We start from the raw sequence: 20,346 nt of genomic DNA, 5'->3' as shown, positions 1-20,346 counted from the left end.
ATCTATCTATCTATCTATCTATCTATCTATCTATCTATCTATCTATCTATCTATCTATCTATCTGTCTGTCTGTCTGTCTGTCTGTGTGTGTGTGTGTGTGTGTGTGTGTGTGTGTGTGTGTGTGTAACTAACTGAATAACCAGTTTATACCATTTAAATTAAGCATGTTAATATTCAGACGATTATTTTTTTTTTCTTTTTAATGGTGCTACATATTTGTGTACAGGCAAAGATAATGTTTTAAAATAATTGTTATTCACTATATTTGCAAAAAGTTGTTTGTGACAGCCGGCTATATTATTTATTTATTTATTTATTTATTTTAAATATATTGACTGTTTCTCGTCTCAACATCCCACCTAACAAAAACTGCGTGTAACAAAAACATGTAGCGTGACTAATCAGACTGCCGCTAGATGGCGGTGTTGTTAAGGACTTGACATTTGAGTTTGAGCCATAGGTTTGAGCCGAAGAAGAGAAACACGTGTTTCCGGTTTTCTACTTCCACTCTGCAAAAAAGGCTATTTTGTAGACAAGTTCCTTACGAACGGAGTGGAAATGGTTCGTAAATTAAAATATCATGAACAGAAGCTGTTAAAAAAAGTTGATTTCATCAACTGGGAGGTCGACAACAACCTCCACGAGGTTAGGGTGTTGCGGAGGTTTCACATCGAAAAGAGGGAAGACTACACCAAGTGAGTAACGTCCGTTAGTAGCCGGCTGCCATCACATAACCCAAACATTTAAAGACGTATTTATTTTTTTAAAGAATGTAACAAATTAGCTAAATAAAATAAAGATATTCTTCCTATAGGAAAGCACAAAAGTCATATTCAAAGTTGTACATAGAAGTGCTTAACAGGCGCAAAATATTCCAGGTTGTCCTAAAGGTGGCTTGTTTCTGGTCTCAGATCTGTAAAGTTTTCATTTTCTTTGACTAAATACAGTACTAAAATTAATTTAGGACTATGTAACTTTCCAGCCTTGTGCTTCTGACTCGAGCTGGAGGGGGAATGGATCTCAACGGGGAAAGTGGCCTCAATACAACCCATGTCACACAATAGGAACTGGATATCAATGCGTCGACTGTTTTGAACGTCCACCGTGGCAGTCAGCTAAGAAATGATATTATAAGAAAAGAGATAACACCAGACTAAGTTTTATTTGCTGAAGAGAACTCAGAGAAGAGACTGGATGCTGAATTAGCTGTCTTTATAAGCTGATAGTGATATATATTTTACTGAAACAAACCCAAAGTGTGATGTTAGTATTTTTGGTTTCTGCAGGTACAACAAGTTGAGCCGTAACATCAGAGATCTGGTGAAGAAAATCAGAGACCTGGATGAGAAGGATGGCTTCAGAGCTCAGAGCACACACCAGTTATTAGAAAAGCTGTGAGTTTCTGTTAATTTTGTGGTTTGGTTTGATGACTGAATCCACTTTTAACCTTTGTAAAAATGACATTCCCACTCTAATCCCTTTATTGATATAACCCTGGTTTCATTATTTCTGCCCTTTAGGTACAGCATTGGCCTCATCCCCACCAGACAGAATCTGGCACTCACAGAGAAAGTCACAGCTTCCTCATTCTGCAGGTAAATAAACATTTTAACTGAGAGGTTTGAAGCAGCCATTCATCGTCTCTGTCACCTTACCTGCTGGCTGTGTGTTCCTACAGGAGGCGGCTGCCCTGCATCATGCTGAGCCTCAGTATGGCTCAGAACCTGAAGACGGCCATTACTTTCATAGAGCAAGGACGTATCCTTCACTGCTGCATCACAGCAAGTTTCAGTGTCCAAAACCTTGACCATTTCACTGTCTTCTGTCAGACTGAATAGATTTGTCTAAATCAGAAACGTAGTTGTGATTTTTCTTAAGTCAGTGACAGATGTGCGTGTTGGCCCAGACATTGTCACAGACCCAGCGTTTCTAGTTACCAGGTCGGTTGCCATGTTTTTTTTTTTTTTTAATTCAACCTGTTTCTCAGTAAAACAGAAAACTGTGCAAATGCATCTGAGATGATCAAACATGACACGATTATTTTTTCATATTCTTTAGAAATATGGAAGACTTTGTCACCTGGGTGGACTCCTCGAAGATCAAACAGCATGTCATGAATTATAATGAGGAGGTGAGTCGCTCTCCAGAGTTTAAGCTAGTGAGGAGGCAACAACGGTTGCAAAGTAAATGTAAATCTAGAGCAGGGTTTGTTAAAACTTTGATGACTGAGTGTTGGGTTTCACAGCCTGTCGGACAGAAACAAAAACATCTTCTTGTGAATATGAGCTCTTACATAGCCTGCCTTGAAGAAATGAGAAGACGGGTTATTGTGAGCATCATTAAAACGCGCTAACATGAGCTGCCCGTGGCTCATTCTTTAAGAATCTACGCTGTAACGTTTTAACTGGTCATGATAAGCACCCATAAGTCATGTTCCTGGATTAAAGCTTGATTCTAAAGTCAGGCTGTGTTTGTTTTGCAGAGGGACGACTTTGATCTGACGGCATAAGTCTGCTTACTGTCACCCAGTGGGAATCTCCCACCAGCGTGGACACTGGAGAAAGAATGGGCTCTAATCTCCTTAAAAACTTACAAAAGCAAAGCACCCTGCTCAGTAAAGACACTAAATATCAGAAAACTGAGCTGAACTGTGATGTGATGGGTGATCAAATATGTGGAAACAGAAGCTGTATATTTTACAGTGTTTGGTGATAAACTAGTTGTGCAGGTCAGGTTATGACTGATTAGCTACACACAGGTCATATGAAAGATAGATGCAGCCACAAGATGTAAAACATAAAGTGGAAGACCCTTCAAAAAAAAAAAAAAAAGCCCAAGAGTTGCTGGACCCCAACAACCTGATGAGCTGCAGCTGCTTCCATTCTGATGAATCTGAAGTAGGTAAAAAGGTTTATATTCGTGTTTGATGCACAAACGAGAGAATTACTTGGTTGCAAACAACAAAATGTTCAGTTAACTGAAGGAAAAGACTAAACATGCTAAATAACTGTAATGTTTATAAATAAAAATAAAACTGTTTTGTTTACTATGTATTCTGATTTCTGAGTGCTTGACCTAAAATGTGAAGGTTGGCGTTGATAAAACTAGAGTGAAAGCTCCGTGTTCTATCATGTTGGAAAGCAAGAGTCCTGATCCCAGATGCATTAAACACTGTAGTTCAGAGACGTCCATCTGGCCCTCAAGGACCAGGTACTGCAGGTTTTAGATGATTTTCTAATGAATGCATCATTTAATTGGGATCTTGAAGCAGGAAAACCTTGCAGACCACAATTCCATATCTGGTTTAGTTATAAAACGAAACTACTTTGCACTAAGAAGTCTGCATGTGATCCTCATTTTCATGCCAGATTCTGTGGTGCCAACAAACCTGCAGCAGCTGTGATGCTGTCAGGTCAATATGGACAAAATCTCCGAGGAATGTTTCCAACACCTTGTTGAATCTATGACGCCAAGAATTAAGTTCTAGATAAAAATGGGGTCCAACCTGGTCCTCGAAGGTGGACCTGATAAAGTGGATGTTAAGAGTGAGATGATCCTACAAAATCTTTTTCTTTTGTAAAGTTTTCCACAGCCGTCCTCGACTGCTGTTATTTAAAGCCTGTCATTAAATAAGATTATAGAAAAAAATCTACATTAGTGTGACATTGTAATTACTTTGTCTTTTTTCTGTTAATCGTGTGAGATTTCCAACTGCTCTACGGGGGTTTATGTGCAGTGTGTCCCTTCTCCATACCAGTCTGTGTGGATGAAAGCGTGTTCTTCAGCCAACATGCACACATGACCTGAGCTTAAAGCTTGTCTTAAGATTTTAATTCTAAATGTCTGCTGTGAAAACGGCCTTTTAGTTGCAGCGTGCAGCTTTAGTGTCTTATATACAAAAAAAGAAACTGACAAGTTGAGAAATATTGAATATTTTCAATAAGACTTTCTTATAAGTGTGCAAACTTTGTAAACAATAATCTTCTCATCAGTGTGAAAACTTTCACAGAACCTCTGCTTATGAATAGATCAGCTGCTTCTTTAGGATGAAACTCAAATTTCAGCATGATGCTTTTACCTCCCACTTCTCTGCTACACAGAGCTGCATGAACCTGCAATAAAACATCTGCTTTCATACAAACAGAAGTCCTGCATAGACCTACGGCTCAGTTTACCAACAAATAAGCAGCAGAACCTGAAGCTAGAACAAAGCTGTAAGACCCCTTCAAGGCACCCTGGTGTATAAGCGATATGTAACAGGTTTAGTTTCACAGTTAAAAGAGAGAAAATTCTTCTTTCATGTCACAGTCCTTGTCGGCATCCATCAAAGCCACCAGAACCGCACATAGATGATGAGTGTGAGGAAGACCACGGCTATGGCGGCCACCTTGGCATACGTGGAGCGGGTGTTGAGGTATTTGGCATCGCTGCGGTACTTTTTCGACAAGCTGGACAGATTGCTGGCTTTCGTGTCCAGAGCTACAGGAGAAACAAAACAATGAGTAGCTAAACTGAAAAACACAATGAAGAACCAGGAAGAAAGAATAATGAGATTCTTTCACCAGCTGCTTCGTGTTTTAGGACTAAACTTACCAGAAAGAGCTTCTCCTCTCTGCAGAACTTCCTCAATATTTGCTACCATAATCCTCTGGACGTCCTGCAGCTCCGTGTTAATATTGCCCAAGTTCCTCCGGGCTCTGCTGTCCACGTACATCTTCTTTGCTTTCTGGATGTACGTATCTGGAACGATGAAGAATCAAGGTTTTTCTTCTCTAAGCACAGGATAAACACTGAAATATTCTCCTCAGCGTACCACAAATTAGCTCGGTCTTACCAAACTCAATGAAGGAGTACGGCCTCGTTACTGTGGGCACTCTTCTTCCGTACTGGTCATAGAATTCGTTGTGGAGGTCTTCGAGATACGCAAAAGCCATCTTTTTAGGAAAGGACGCCTCACAGAGGGACAGGTAGCAAACACCCCGGGCTATTACATAACTGAAAGACATTTAAGGTCAAACTAATGGTAAAAAATGTTTGTTTAATATAGAATCACAGACGGGACACATGAATTGTTGTGTTTTCTTACTGGAAGTTCATGGCCCCGGCCTCCAGTGTGCAGCGGTCCGGACTCTGACCATTCAATTTACGGCACAGCTGCTTGGCCTGGCTCTGGTACTGCTGTAGGTCTCTTCCAGACTGGCAGAGAAGCAAAAGCAGATCAAAGTTTGTTAGCAGTTAGCACATTAGCTTCTCAAAGCTCAGATCATCTCCACCTGCTTTCTAAAACATGACAATGAGTTCACTGGACTCCAACGGCCTCCACAGCCACCAGATCTCAGTCCAGTAGAGCAGCTTTGGGATGTGGTGGAACGGGAGATTCTCATCATGGATGCAGCCGACAAACCTGCAGCAACTGTGTGATGCTGTCATGTCAGTATGGAGAAAACCTCTGAGGAAGGTTTCCAACATCTTGTTAAATCTTTGACACCAAGAATTAAGGCAGTTGTGGAAGTAAAAGTGCAGAGTCTCCTAAGGTCACTTCAGAATCACTATATAATTTTTTTTCTACCACTGAGGAAACATTAACACTCTAAGCAACAAAGCAAATTCACTGAAACTTTTTTTTTTTTTTTTTTTTTAAACAAGCAGCCATGATTTTGACCATCTGAGGAATGAAACGGTTCTCTGTGTCAAGTCCTGACTTAACATTTGTTAAATGACTTGCTGCAAAGCATAAACTGTCTTTAAAAATAGTTTATCTTAGATTAGATCAAATATGATATAACTGTATTGATCCTTTTGGGCAGGTTCCCTCTGGGAAATTAAGAGTCCCAGCAGTGGTATAAAACCATAAGTACAGAGTTAAAATAAACTTGTTTTTTTTGCGAGAGCTTTATTTTCATTGTAGCAGAGCAACAAGACTGGAGGTACAACTCCACTTCATGTACAAAATAAAATACAAAGATAACACAACAATTGACAATAATCAATACAGGGAATGATGAATAACACTAAAAATAGTATAAGATAAAATTTTTTAAAAAGTGCTGAATATAGATAAAATCATATATATGCCTTGACAGACCTGTAGCGCCTGCCAGAGGGCAGCAGGTGAAACAACAAGGGCAGAGGGCAGCCGATAATTTGTTGAGCTGGCTTCACTACCCTCTGCAGAGCTTTCTTATCAGCGGCCGAGCAGCCAGCATACCAGACAGAGAAGATGCTCTCAGTTGCTGTCCGGTGAAAGGCCACGAGCAGCTTCCTCTCCAGGTTATTTCTCCTAAGCACCCTCAAGAAATGGAGTCTTTGATGTGCCTTTTACTATTGCTGCTGTGTTGGCGGACCATGAGAGGTTGTCTGAGATGAGGGAACGTAAAGACATGAACCCTCTCCATGCAGACCCCCTTGATGAAAAGCAGGGACGAGTCTGTTCTGCATGTTTTCCTTAAATCCTCTATAAATTCTTTTGTTCTTGTGGTGTTCAATGAAAGATTGTTCACTGAACACCACTCAGTCTGTGGATCTCGTCCCTCACGTGATGAGTCCAATGATGGTTGTGTCATCAGCAAATTTTATAATGGTGTTGGTGGGATGAGCTGGTGTGCAATCATATGTGTACAGACAGTAGAGTAATGGACTCAGCACACAACCTTGTGGTGCCCCAGTGCTGAGTGTGGTGGTGAAAGACAAATGCAAGTGTAACAGTCTTTAAAATAAAACACATTTACTAATAATATACCAATAAAATTCAAGTTAAAAATACAGACTTTGAGAATACATGCAGGAAAAACTACAGCACTATTGTTTTTGCATATGCACCATCATGCACCAGCTTGCATAACGTAGTAGCCTGTAGTGATGTTCAATGTTCCTCCTCACTGTAAACTGTCCTGCAGCTACCTCCCCAGTTTAGACATGATCTGTGTTTTTAGTGCAGTCGTAATAGTTTCTTTTTAACCCCTTTTAAAATAAATTTACCAGTAGATGTCTAGGAAAGTTTTCATGGGGCACCTAACGGGTTTTAATAGAGTGGTATGGGAGGATCCTCGCACAAAAATAATCAAGCTAACTTTGGTACCTAACTGCTCTAACCATGCTTTTCTTTAGTTTTAAATAAATTTATTTACACACCACTGACTATTACGTTGGAGATTTGAGTAACATTCTTACGTGAAATGTTGTGTATTAACCACCCCCCCAGCAAAAAAATCGCCAGCATGGGAAATAAACTATTTTTTCTGCGTGGGCAGGTCTCCGTGGAGCGGCTACCTGAGGAAGCTAGCTCTCATTCATACCTGTTCATCCTCCTGTATGGACGCGGCCAGCGGAAGTCCGTCCGCTACACGAACTATCATCGTCAGTAAGATCATACTGATGGAGGTCAACTGCTGTCAGTTCAGTTTGACAGTATAAACTTCAAAAACTTTTGGCTATTTACTTTGATGATGCAGAAGGAATGCACTGGACGGAAGTGTATGGTGTACCGGAGAATTCGGTCCGACTGGCAACATACAACGCGTTTAAGTATGCTGTGTGTATTTAAATTTCATTAAAAAATATTTTTGTGTGTTTTTGTGTATGTTATGATAATAGTATTTATTTCCATCACATTTTTGTTCTTTGTTTTGACTTTGACAGATAATTAGGCCATGGGCTCGTGCAGTCGGAGCAGACAGCGGGCAGACGGACCGACTGACTCCGCTGCTGATCGAGCCGAGACATGCAGATGCTGCCTGAGCGGGTCCTCCGTCTGGACTAAAAGCAGAGGAAGAATCCCTGAAAATGGACTCACCGGAGAGGTAAATATGATTCAGTAATCATACTTTTATTTTTTAACAAATACTTTGTCTTCGCCTGTGTAATACCTTAACAGGATTCCCAGCTTGCTTTGGTTTTTCGCATCTTTTGTTACTACTGTAGGAACCTTTATCCCAACACCCCAATTTTAAAGGGAACTGTATTATATTGTCCACATCTGCATGATACAACATCGCTTCGTTTTCAGTATTTAGCTATTATAGGGGTAGATAGGTATAATTAAAGCCAACGGTAGGGGGGAGGTAATGTAGCAGCTGACTCCGCAGCTGGACTCCGCTGCTCAGGATCAACCACACGACATGGGGATGGATTACAGATAAATATGAACTCTAATCCAAAACATTCCCCCTGCTTTTCAATCATTTGGGTCTGTCGCCACTGTTTTAGTCATATTGCTGCAGCCCTATAACGTGGAGATGGCAGCACTCGTGTGCAGTCGGTTTAATCCCCTGAGCTCCACAGAAACCCCCCACTCTCTGGTAAAATGACCCGGCGACTTGGCACGGTGGCATCCCAACATCCTGAAAGGCCTCATTGTTGCGCTGCAGCAGGCACCACCACGCGCTCGTTGTGATTGGTGCTTTCCCCAGCACCGACTCGTGCGTGACTACCCAGCCAGACTCAAACATCTACTTTATTGTCCAGTCAAGAATAGGTTATGAGGCCTGCGTGTCTTAATTCCAGGGCGGGGCCCTTCATGACTAATTGATTGTGTAAATAAAAATCCCCATGCTAACTCATAATTAGGAATTTATCCTCGTTCACACACACACACACACACACACACACACACACACACACACACACACACACACACACACACACACATATATATACATATATATATATATACATACATAAGGGATTTGGCCCTCTGGTAATAAAGTGATCCCTGAACCCATGTAGATCCCTTGAAGAGCAAGACTTTTTTCAGAGACCTGTGTGGGATCTAATTAAACCAAGATCTATTTCACATAGCACAAATTCACAACAAATTCATCTCAGGGCACTTTTACAGACACAGTTCAATTGAATCCATTTTTATTGAAGTCCAGTTATCTAACTGCAGGACAGCGGTCCTTGAGGACCAGAGAGTCCTCGTTACTAATTTGTAGGTGAAAGAAGGCGGTCCTAGAAACCTGTCATATATTCAAGCCAATGGATGGATCCTGGTCCAAAATAACTCCAAGGTTTCTTTCTGTAGTACTGGAGGCCACATTAATGTCTTACAGAGATCTGAGGTCTGCTCATATTTAAAGATTCTGAACTTCTGCATACACCCTCTTACTTGTCCCCAGGTGTGCTTGTCATGCTCTGGGCTGAAGGGGAGAGCAGCAGAGGAGAAGGAGATGGGCTGCACCTCTGCTAAGCAGGTGTCTGCCGTGCCCAACGGCGAGGAGGGCCAGAATAAAGCCTACAGCAACGGGGACCTTCTCTCTGGTCAGTCCTGATTCACATTTTCTATGTGCAGCTACCTTTCGATGAAATTCTGTGACCTTTTGCTAATAAAGGAAGGAGGGTTTAAGGAAATGCAGTCCCCAGGTATGAATAGATGTACAAAATTCATCCTGTACTTATTCACTTGTAATCCATTTTAGCCTTTTTTGCTATTTTTGGTCTGCCTGTTATATATATATATATATATATATATATATATATATATATATATATATGTATATATAAATACATCTGATAAACAGCTGATTCTTGTTTGGTGTCATTAATTATATTGCATAATTGAAGTCTGGCAATTGAACAGTTTTTCAGTTTTTCATGGACAAAACCCACATCCTCAACTCTGCTGCTCATCCCACAAATGCATTTTCCTTACAAATGTGGCTTAATTTAAAAACAAATGAACAGACTTCTCAACAGTATAAGATATATTGTTACAACAAAGGAATAATCTACCAAACACTAGTTTCTATTGATGTTATTACATAGGCTCCTTATGTCTGTTTTCACATAGATTTTATCTATCTATCTATCTATCTATCTATCTATCTATCTATCTATCTATCTATCTATCTATCTATCTATCTATCTATCTATCTATCTATCTATCTATCTATCTATCTATTTATTATTTTGTAATATAATGTAATTCTTTTCAGACATGATTTTTTTGGGGAAGGGGGTGTTTCAGAGGCTACACTTACCCACATCCATCCATCGGCAAATAACAATTATTCTGTTTTGACTTGTTAGTTTCATACGTGTAACAGGCTTAATGAACAGGGTGTAAATCCCCATAGACATATATACATAGACACCGCATTGGTCCCCGCTTTGTATGTCGATGGAGCCGCCATATTGGTCCTGGCAAGTTGTCCATTTTTAATAGGAAGAAGGAAAAACGTCGTGATCTTCAGCACAATAAATGTAACACTGCGTTTCTTAAAAACATTTTAATAAGCGGTCGGTGAATGTTAGGTTTCAGTAGAGTATGATGTTTCAAAATACTGATAACCCCCCCTCCCCGTTTAATGGTAGGGGAAGCACTAATTAACAAAGAGTCTTGATGAAAAGGATCCATTCATGAGTTTATGAAAAATCTTATGCATAAGGAGAGTCTCCACACAGTCACAGGACATCACAATGAAAACTCGGACTAACAAAGATGTGTCTACACTTGTTATCCACAAAGCACAGGAAAGACAAACAACGTTACGCACAGGAGGGGGGGACTGAAACTTCTGTGTTCAAGGTTGCTTGTGCAAGCAGGTGCCGCTTGAATATTTCGGTACAAGTGATGAGAACTGCTATGTGCGAGCAGAAATAGTTTCCCTGGTGCAGAAGTCAAATCTGCTTTTGCTGTAACCGTAAAGTGGAAGTTGTCTTTGCACATATTCATCTTTAAACATGCTGAGCTTTAAACTGTTTTACATGTCGGCATCTCAACCTATACTGCTCTGAAAAAAATGTCCGTCACGCTGGAGCTCCACATTTGTTTCAGCCATCCTCATCGTTCTCCTTTAACCTCCCAACAGCAACTCATTTTCATGAATGAGTTTGGTTTTCTCTGAAGCTGTGGAGGTGAAAATTACCGGAGATCAAACACAAACCTTCCCAACTGCCTCTAATAATCATCTCACTGTTTTTTTCCTTCTTTTTGGACAAACTGGTTCTGCTTATGTGTATCTGCACGAGAACATCTCTCAATCTAATGCCACGTGATTGGTTGTCTGGATAATTAAAAAAAAGAAGGTGCACAGGTGTTCCTAATAAACTGCTCACTTATTACCAGCTTAATGGCATGCTAAGTAGAAATAATAACCAGCAAAATAATGCTGTACACATTAACCTGATGTCATTTCTATACATAATATCTCTACTTTCATTTCCTCTTTTTCTAAAAGCGTGGGAGAAGGGTGAAGGAGGGAAATGAGAGGCCTGGGTAAAGAGGAGAATGAGGCTGTCAGCTCATGTGTTTCGCTGCTTGCCAACCATTGTTACAAGAGGATTTAGTCTGCAGCGTGAGATCTCGAGCACATAATTACTTTGCCAAGAACTGAACTGTGAGAACTCTTAACCTCAGAGGGCTGATGCTGATCAGGGCGGCAGCGAGTGGCTCCTCCTTGATCTGTGTCGTGAGTTTAATAGGAAGAGATGTGCTCCTCTGTGTCTCCACTCTGTTACAGATGAGTACAAGATGAAAGAAGTGGAGAAAGTCAAGTACATCTGCGGAGAAGATGCTGGGGTGGATGGACATGATGGCACAGTGCGTAATTCCTCTTCTGATATTTTTTTTTTCTATTTGTGTTTCATGTATTTGAAGAACATTTACTTTAGTTATTGGTTTCATTTTATTATTTGTCTAAAAAATAATATGTCGATTGAATAAATCTGCCATATGTAGTTTAGATTAATATAGATATATATACTCACTGGCTACTTTATCAAGTCCACCTTCTAGGACCGGGTTGGATCCACTTTTTCCTACAGAACTACTTTAATTCTTGGTGTCATAGATGGAAGCAGGTGGTGGAAACCTTCCTCAGAGGTTTTCTCCATATTAACATGACAGCATCACACAGTTGCTGCAGGTTTGTCGGCTGCATCCTTGATGAGAATCTCCCGTTCCACCACATCCCAAAGCTGCTCTACTGGACTGAGATCTGGTGGCTGTGGAGGCCGTTGGAGTCCAGTGAACTCATCGTCATGTTCTAGAAAGCAAGTAGAGATGATCTGAGCTTTGTGACATGGTGCATTATCCTGCTGGAAGTAGCATCAGAAGATGCTCCACTGTGGTCATAAAGGGATGGACATGGTCAGTAACAATACTCAGGGAGGCTGTGCTGGTTAAACCAGGACATGTTGGTACTAAGGAGCCCAAAGTGGGCCAAGAAAATATCCCCCCACTATTACACCAGCAGCAGCCTGAAGCTTTGATCCAAGACGGATCCATGTTTTCATGATGTTTCCACCAAATTCTGATCCTAGCATCTGAATGTGGAGCTGAAATGGAGACTCATCAGACCAGCAACGTTTCTCCATCTTCTGTTTCCAGTGTTGGTGAGTGTGTGTGAATTGTAGCCTCAGTTTCCTGTTCTTAGCGGACAGGAGGCACCCGGTGTGTCTTCTGCTGCTGTAGCCCATCTGCTTCAAGGTTGGACGTGTTGTGTGTTCAGAGATGCTGGTCTGCAGACCTTGGTAGGAACCAGTGCTTATTTGACTTCCTGTTGTCTTTCTATCATCTCCAACCAGTCTGTCCATTCTCCTCTGACCTCTGACATCAACAAGACATTCTGGTCCAGACAACCGCTGCTTGCTGGATATTTTCTCTTCTTCAGACCATTCTCTGTAAACCCTAGAGATGGTTGTGTGTGAAAATCCCAGTAAATACTCAGACCAACAACCATGTCACATTCAAAGTCCCTTAAATCTCCTTTCTTCCTCATTCTGATGCTCAGTTTGAACTCCAGCAAGTCGTCTCCACCACGTCTACATGACTAGATGAGTTGAGTTGCTGCCATGTGATTGGCTGATTAGATATTTGTGTTAACAAGTAATTGAACAGATGGAACTAATAAAGTGGCCAGTGAGTGTAATAGAGGAAGTTATTCAAAAGATTTGTGTCCATTCTTACTGAGCCTGAAATGATTATGAGCCAGTAGCATCAATCCAAACAGGAAATTCTCTTATTTCTCTAATAAAGAACTGTGACATCAAAAAGCCAGAAGACAGTTTGTCCATCTTGATTTGCTCATTTGTGTTTGTTGTCCCGCAGGAGAAAAGTGCACTTCTTGGTAAAGGCCAACACACGAATGAGTCTGGACCAAACGGAAAGATTCTGTAAGTGTCTGTAATTGATAAATCTTTAACAAGTTTTTGTCCCAAGTTGTTCAGTGTGACTCTAACCAGCAGTCTGACTTTCCTCCCAGGAGCATCCACTCCTCAGAGAGCCAGCAGGAATTCTTCCGGATGCTGGATGAGAAAATTGAAAAGGTAAATAATGACAAACCGTCAGCGAGGCGTCACTTTTCTGTGCAAAAAGCCTCGTCTCAATGACATAATGTAGATTAATCCTACTGCTGCAGTAGATGTGCATTCAGGGAGGAAACAGCAGTTGATGTAATGAGGCTGAATAACAGACTTGGTCTATCATGGATGTTGAGGTGTGATGATCCTCCTCTCCTCCTAAAAAGCACCCTTTGATGGCGCTACCTTCCCTGTGCCTATGCATCAACATGCAAAATAAAGGAGAGTCCAGAAGGAGAACAGGGAATACATGGAGATATTTGCAATATTCTTGGTGAACTGAATAATAAGTAATAAGTGTTATGTGATAAACATACCACATGTTGGTGTTACATGCTGGTTAATTTCCATGCAGCTGCCATCAACTCTGACCAATCTGGGATTTTATGAATGGCAGGTAAACAAAAATAAGAAGGAAGTTTTTATTCTCTGTTATTATTCTGAAATAACTTACAAGTCAAATCTAGGAGCAGTATGGTAAGTTATACTACACACTTTCATTTTGGTTATATACTTTATATATGTAGATATTTGTAGAGGATAGAACAGTTTTTCTTGGCTTGTCCAACATATTGTGGCTTGTCGACTTCATCACTTTCTCCACAAAACTTCCAGGAATATGCCTTAAAGATTAAACAGACAAAAATACAAACAAAATACAAACAACAATAAAAGAAAACCAACTCATCAGTCAAATACATCAACTCTAAGCATTAATTCTCACAGGCCTGAATAAAAAGTAGATAAACTCATCTGAGTTGAGGTGAGGGGGGGATGAAGTTGGGAATAAAACGACATAAAAATAATCCCACATGCATTCCAGGAAATGAGCAAACCTAAAATGAAAAGTGGAGTTAGTGTGGTGTTTTATCCAAACTATCTGATGAAGGATTCATGTCTCACATTTTAAAGGTACACTGTGTTATAATTACTGACACCTAGTTGTAAACATGGACATAGTAATAACTTCAAATACCAAGCGAGGTTGTGAAAGTATGGTGGCCATCAGTGGCCAAAATTCCTCAAGACATAAACATGTTTTCATCTGAGTGTATCCAGTGGCTGCAGGTGCAGCTGTGACTACACTTCAGGTAACTACTTCAACACTGTTTATTTGTACAGTCGTCTTACTGCTACTTATCCCTAACGGTGCTCTAGCTCCTATCAAACAAAGCTGGTACTGCAGTTTTAGAGCTCAGAGTGTTCTCATTTCATACACAGTTATTTGTCCATTCAGAGACACCATAGTAAAAATGGTGGCACAAATATTGCAGCTGCCATGTGTGTGGACCCACTTTAAGTAGATATAAATGGTTCATTCTATGGGGATAAAACCATAAGTTATTTTAGTAAAGTGATTAAATAGTTTACACATGTTTCTGTCACTGACCTTTGATTTTGTTGCACAGTGCACCTTTAAAATCCATCCCAGACCAACACTCCAAGTTACTTAAGTTAAAGTAAAATTAGAAAATTAGAAAAGATAAAAAAAAAAAAAAAAAGTACTAAAAGCTGTAAAAAGTATGAAAGCTATAAAAATCCTAACAACTAAAAAACAAATATAAAATTAAGAGATTTAGAAACTGATATAAATGATTGATTAAGAAGTATGTTCAGATAAAGACACGCATGTTAGGCTGGATGAACAGGTCTCTCTTGTACATAAGATTGCACGTCTTCGTGGGACTACTTGGAAGGTTGATAAATAACTAAATAAATAATAAACCTTCACAGTCTTTCCAAATGCTTAAAGACATTTCCAGCAACTGTGGCTCAGCCTCTTTAAACTTAAACACAACAAGAGTTAACTACTTTGAGACAGCTTTACGCTTAAAAGCCTGACCCAAGCAATAAGAAAGTCATTTTTAAATCTGAAGTCTTTATTCGACCTTTAAACAATATGTCAAAAAAGTAAATAAAAGTAACTTGCTATATGTACCATTTATTACTTGGTGATATGTCAGAAGTATCAGATGGTAAACACCCAGGTTTTAAGCTGTTTTGTTTTTACCATAAAGTGATGCAATAGGTGTCAGAAAATGTATGTGTTAAATATGATACTCAGTGTTAAAGGGATAACATATAATTAACCTCTTGATGACTGGTTACCCCATTTTGCGACAAACCACTTTTTTTATGTCTGTTTTTTTTTAATCAAACTAATTTATTTTATTTGAATTGATTCAATCTCATGCAATTATTTTATATAATTTATTCCTTATCTTTATATTTATTCATTCATTTTCTATACCGTTTAGTCCTGTTCAGGGTCACAGGGGAAGCTGGAGTCTATCTGGAGTCTGTAGCAGGCTAGAGGCGGGTCACCAAACCATCGCAGAACCAACACATCTTTATATATTAATTGTTTTTAAATTATGTACTATTTCATTGTACTTTATTCTATTACAGTATTTTTCTTAAATTATTTTTCCTGATTTTTTCTGGATTTATAGTATATTGTAAATAAATTCAAGCATTAAGGGGTTAAAGCCAGAGGTTTACATTAAAAGGTCTATTTTTCTCACTGTCTGAAGGTAAATCAGACTAAATTTCTCCTGTTTAAAGGTCAGTTAGGACTAAAATTATTTCTATTTAATAAAAGCCACAATAAGCAGAGATAATATTTCAGTATATTTTTTATTACTTCCTTCAGTCAGAAGTTTTCATACATTCCTTTAGTACAGTGTTAAAGTTCATGCTTCTCAAAGTTCAGTTCATTCAGTTTAAAATGAATAGTTCATGTTCATAGTTCACCATTTTAATGTTAAAACTAGTTCAAAGTTCAGTTTATTTCAGTTGTTTTAAATTAGAAGTGAGTATGAAAGACTAAAGATGAGAAACCCGTAACTAACCAACTAACCCTGAAGGCTGCAGGCAGACGTGCGGTGAAGTTTATGGTTGGTGAGGCACTAATTTACAATTGTAAGAACTGAAAAGAGCATCTTATTTCAGCATTCATTCAACAGCATGCAACTACTGATATTGCTTCATATCCTATCATCTTTTAATTACCATTTACCATTTTAATTACACTCACACACCCACTGTTACTAACTCATCTGTGAGAAAAGTAGCTACTGGCTGTCCTCAAAGTCGCTAGAAATCACTAAATGACATCATCTAATGTGCAAATAGACATAGTAATGGAGGCTGCTGTGGAGAGGAATGTCATGGGAAAGGCAAAGATGGATGAAAAGACAAGCTAAAAATGTTTAAAAAGGCAAAACTAATAAAAATAAAACAAATTCTTTGGTTACTTTTTTCTTTTATTCTAGTTTAATTTTATTAAGTGTAGGTTGTTTTCTAATTAGGAGGCTGCAACATTTCACAACACTTGTTTTCCTCCACACTCTTCATTAATAGACATTAATATCAGACGGTAAGCCAGCTCGAGATCATCCTGCAGCAGCTTTGAACGTTTCATTTTCAGGTCATGGAACAGGTGATCATCTCCTGCTCTGAATGCAGCTGCTGCTGCTGCATGAAGCCTCTTCTGGTTGCTTTTGGACAGGGAGGGGCCTGCACAGCAGCACCCCCTCCTCACTGAGAAGAATAAACTACTTTCATATACGTCCGTCTACAAAAGTCTCCAAAACTGAAAAAGTCACCAGATTTGTCGCTGGTCGCTTTAAAAAAAGAAACAAAAAAAAGGTCGCTAAGTTGGCAACACTCAGTGCGCCCCCTTGAGGTGAGGCAGAGTACTGTTTGCCTCACCTGCTGACTTTTCTCTGCACTTTATTGTACGATAAACGGGAATATTTCTCTCACAAATACATTAAATACATTACACAGACCGTATAGAGTCATTGTACATAACAAATATTTCTGTAAAGTTCATATTGGCGATATGCTGAGGAACAGAAAACAGCACGTGTCATGCAACCCAGTTTTTTTTTGGATGGCACAGTCAGAGCTGAGGCACAGCTCGCCCTGCCTCCACCGGGGTTTCTGCACTGGATTTGATCGGGAAATACTTAAATTTGGCAATTTTTACTAAATAAACTATCAAAAACGTGTTACAGTCATACTGAAAATGCATTTTTAACACAGACCAGTGGAAAACATTAATATTTATTGTATGTTTTTTTCTTTATCATGACAGGTGAGGCACTGCCTCACCTGCCTCTCCTGACCGCACGTCACTGGCAGGCGGTGTGATCGGGGTTGTTTGGAGCTGTTGGCAGGCGGTCTTGCCCTTCCCTAATGTTTTTTTTTTTTTAATGGCGAAGACAACTTATCTTTTTAATTAGAATGAAATGCTGATGTTCTAGCTTGCTTTCTAAGCGCAGGCAGACCTAACCTGCTCAGAAATTATGGATTTTTACTGTCTGAATCTTCTGCAGACAGGTCGTCATATTCCCGTAAGTAATCATAAGCACACAAAGCGTGTGATGACCACCACTTCTCTCCTTTCACTCCCGCTTGCCATTTCAGAGCGGGACTGCACCGATACAGGTTTGTTATGCCAGAGTGCGCAATGCGTGGTGGGTAAGGTAGTATCGGCGTAGCGTCAGTGAAAATCTAAACAGTCGCTGTTACAGGACCTCACATAATCTTAACAAGTTAAAAGTTTTTTAATTACAAATGCGTTGCGTTCTGTTCAGCTTTCCCAGAAAATGAGCATACGCCTTTATTTGGTAGAATTGCCTTTAAACTAATTGAACTGGGTCAAATGTTTTGAGTTTCCTTTCAAAATCTTCTTACAATAGTTTGCTTGACTTCTGGCCCATTCCTCCAGACAGAACCGGTTAAACCTGGTCAGGTCTCTCTTGCACACGTCTTTTTAGTTCTGACAACAAATTTTATCGGGACTGATATCAGAGCTTTGTGGTGGCCATGCCAAAGCACGGATTTTGTTGTCCTGGAGCATCTTTGTAATCTTTTAGCAAACAGAAATAATTTAGGTTATCCTAATGTGGTCACTCTTCGTGACACCATTGTGTGGTGACTTTTCTGGTTCGTTATGCCGTTTTGATGTGAATTATTTTAAACAGATGATGTGACAAAAATTAATTGGAGGTAAAACAAGCTCTGGACACCAGCTTGATGTATAATAATAATAATGATAATAAAGCTTTTATTACAAAAAGTGGCTTCTTAAACTCTTCTGCAGCATCTGTGAGGTCTCTAAAGCCAATGCCCCTGGCTGTCTGTATCAGCCTTCCTTTAAAATGGTTTACAAATAGAAACACAAAATGCTATTTATGGACCCATACTAGGAACTTATAACCCTGTCCATACATGCAGCCCAGAATTCAAAGACTTAGCAAAAGGTAGTCTGCTTACAGCTGCACCCAAATATAGCAATAACCTACGCAATGTTTAGAAAATACAGTTATAAACCCATGCAATGCTGAGGATCAGACACTTCACTAACTGACCTAAAAGAGGAAAAATTTAGTCTGATTTAACTTTAGACAGTAAGGAAAAAAAGTTTCAGCTCTACCTGCTCATCAACCTTTAGTGATTGACGATGTGTGTGTTGTATCCAGGGCCGGGACTACTGCTCAGAGGAGGAGGACGTGACATAGCCCCGTGGCCGTGGATCCAACAGTCCTAGGACGATGGGGACTGAACACCATGTTCAGGGAGCGTCCATATTGTTTTGATTGTCCCCTTTATAAAACACACCTGAGAAGAATGGATCTCTGGCTTGAAACAAGCACCTTTTTTTGCCCCCCTGCTCACAACCAGTTTGTTGAATCAACTCAGACAGATTAGAACTGAAATCAATGGCAAGCGCTCCAGAGGGGGAGATGTTTTAGGTTTACGTCCTGAACGAAGCAGGAGTTTTTCTTTCCATATACGTGGCAGAGACTTGTTGTAGACATCTGAAATGTGAACTACTGTCTGTAGAAATTTCATGCAGCAGTAGGAACCGACTCATCATGAGAGGAACATCTTCATTATCTAGAAGATTTCATCCTTGAATGCCTCCCTGACAAGTCATCGGGTTGGAAACCTCCTGCATTCCAAGACACATATGAACCTCTTTTCCTACAGAAAGTGGGCCAGTGCAGCGTGTTTGTCTGTCCATGTCTGTTTCTGTTAAGATGTATTCTATTTACGTTGAATAAGGCTCAGGGTTTAAGTGTTGTAATCTCTGTCTCATGTAGTCTAGTTCTTCCTCTCATTAAGACACTGTTGCACCACAAACAATACTCATGCACTCACACATCGGGGTTACTGATGATCCCTGTTTCAGTATCTGCTCCATGTAACCCTACGAGGTGGGCGCTGCAAAGCCACATATGTCTGATTATGTATTTTATTCACCAGTGTTATGTCATTGTGTTCTGTTTTCTGTTTTTTTTTTATTAGAAACATTAAACTGGTTTCCAGTAATTTGTCCCACTAAGTTACACTCTTGTTTTGAATAGAACTGAAAAAACAGTCGTAAGGCCACAGCCTGCGAGACGATTGCAAGCAATAAATGGAATAATTGTGTCCAGTTATTACAGCTATGGTTTTACTATAAATACTAATTATAAACATAAAACTTGTACTGGAGACGATGGAAAAGATTCCTCTGGGTGATAAAAAACAATAGAGGACATCTCCCCGTGCACTTGGAGTTATAGCTGGGTAGAGATGAGCATCTGGTTTGGAAGTGTCAGGACTGCTGCTCTACTTTTTTATTACAGATGTGGTTTCATTGGCGTTTAGAGCTACGACCTTCAGTACACACTAGATGACACACGCTGGGATGAATGACAACCCCTCATAATCCTACACCACGGCTCTGAACTGGGAAAAGGCTGGAATGCTCCCTCCACGTCAGGATCTTGTTTACAGGTAACGGCAGAATGGGGGATCAGTGCTTCGACAGCAGTAATGACCCCCTTTGTGGTGAAATGGGAGCAGGGTTGAAACTTGGTTGCTTACTGTGCGAATGCAAACAGAATATCCAGTGAACCAAAGAGAGAAGTGATGTGGAGCAACATGCTGGATAGCTCGCTGCCTCTCCTGCTGCTCATACCAGACAGATTCTTGTGAAAACTACATTAGGTTTGAAACCAAAGAAAAGACAGAAACCCTGAAACAAA

General features: G+C 39.9%; 3 protein-coding genes across 5 annotated transcripts; 2 read left to right on the top strand and 1 right to left on the bottom strand.

Moving 5' to 3' along the window:
* Nucleotides 1-476: 476 nt before the first annotated feature.
* imp3 (IMP U3 small nucleolar ribonucleoprotein 3) lies at nt 477-3,047 on the top strand. 2 transcript variants are annotated; one of them, XM_041992853.1, is made up of 7 exons: nt 479-696; nt 1,288-1,395; nt 1,522-1,596; nt 1,680-1,759; nt 1,890-1,941; nt 2,060-2,132; nt 2,484-3,047. In XM_041992853.1, exons 1-7 carry the CDS (start codon nt 560-562, stop codon nt 2,508-2,510), a joined length of 552 nt encoding a protein of 183 aa, XP_041848787.1. In that variant the 5' UTR covers nt 479-559; the 3' UTR covers nt 2,511-3,047. The 2 variants fall into 2 exon arrangements, with proteins under 2 accessions (XP_041848788.1, XP_041848787.1); XM_041992854.1 differs by lacking the exon at nt 2,060-2,132 and having other exon boundaries at nt 477-696.
* Nucleotides 3,048-3,922: 875 nt separating this feature from the next.
* On the bottom strand, nt 3,923-7,473 carry sec22ba (SEC22 homolog B, vesicle trafficking protein a). Its single transcript, XM_041992849.1, has 5 exons — nt 7,297-7,473; nt 5,088-5,197; nt 4,836-4,996; nt 4,595-4,741; nt 3,923-4,480 (listed from the first exon to the last, which is right to left on the bottom strand). The coding sequence occupies exons 1-5, from the start codon at nt 7,369-7,371 to the stop codon at nt 4,326-4,328; spliced, it is 648 nt and encodes a 215-aa protein (XP_041848783.1). The 5' UTR covers nt 7,372-7,473; the 3' UTR covers nt 3,923-4,325.
* Nucleotides 7,457-19,699, top strand: zgc:55943 (uncharacterized protein LOC406337 homolog). 2 transcript variants are annotated; one of them, XM_041992856.1, is made up of 7 exons: nt 7,457-7,525; nt 7,640-7,800; nt 9,118-9,259; nt 11,461-11,540; nt 13,050-13,114; nt 13,204-13,267; nt 18,793-19,699. In XM_041992856.1, exons 2-7 carry the CDS (start codon nt 7,651-7,653, stop codon nt 18,829-18,831), a joined length of 540 nt encoding a protein of 179 aa, XP_041848790.1. In that variant the 5' UTR covers nt 7,457-7,525; nt 7,640-7,650; the 3' UTR covers nt 18,832-19,699. The 2 variants fall into 2 exon arrangements, with proteins under 2 accessions (XP_041848790.1, XP_041848789.1); XM_041992855.1 differs by lacking the exon at nt 18,793-19,699 and adding an exon at nt 15,559-16,009.
* The last annotated feature ends 647 nt before the right edge of the window (nt 19,700-20,346 follow it).

The sequence above is a fragment of the Melanotaenia boesemani genome, chromosome 8 (genome assembly GCF_017639745.1).
Source record: "Melanotaenia boesemani isolate fMelBoe1 chromosome 8, fMelBoe1.pri, whole genome shotgun sequence".
Taxonomy (NCBI): Eukaryota; Metazoa; Chordata; class Actinopteri; order Atheriniformes; family Melanotaeniidae; genus Melanotaenia; species Melanotaenia boesemani.
Note: the sequence above shows the minus strand (reverse complement) of the source record. Positions and strands in the feature narration are given on the sequence as shown.

Excerpts from the sequence above, each read along its gene's own strand:
- zgc:55943 (XM_041992855.1), top strand. The coding sequence starts at position 7,651 with ATGGGCTCGTGCAGTCGGAGCAGACAGCGGGCAGACGGACCGACTGAC. Across the intron at positions 13,115-13,203 it reads GGACCAAACGGAAAGATTCT|GAGCATCCACTCCTCAGAGA; the intron begins GTAAGTGTCTGT and ends CTTTCCTCCCAG. Across the intron at positions 13,268-15,558 it reads TGGATGAGAAAATTGAAAAG|TCCTGTTCAGGGTCACAGGG; the intron begins GTAAATAATGAC and ends TATACCGTTTAG.
- sec22ba (XM_041992849.1), bottom strand. The coding sequence starts at position 7,371 with ATGATCTTACTGACGATGATAGTTCGTGTAGCGGACGGACTTCCGCTG. Across the intron at positions 5,198-7,296 it reads CCATACAGGAGGATGAACAG|TCTGGAAGAGACCTACAGCA; the intron begins GTATGAATGAGA and ends CTTCTCTGCCAG. Across the intron at positions 4,997-5,087 it reads GCCGGGGCCATGAACTTCCA|TTATGTAATAGCCCGGGGTG; the intron begins GTAAGAAAACAC and ends AATGTCTTTCAG.
- imp3 (XM_041992853.1), top strand. The coding sequence starts at position 560 with ATGGTTCGTAAATTAAAATATCATGAACAGAAGCTGTTAAAAAAAGTT. Across the intron at positions 1,396-1,521 it reads CACCAGTTATTAGAAAAGCT|GTACAGCATTGGCCTCATCC; the intron begins GTGAGTTTCTGT and ends TCTGCCCTTTAG. Across the intron at positions 2,133-2,483 it reads TCATGAATTATAATGAGGAG|AGGGACGACTTTGATCTGAC; the intron begins GTGAGTCGCTCT and ends TTTGTTTTGCAG.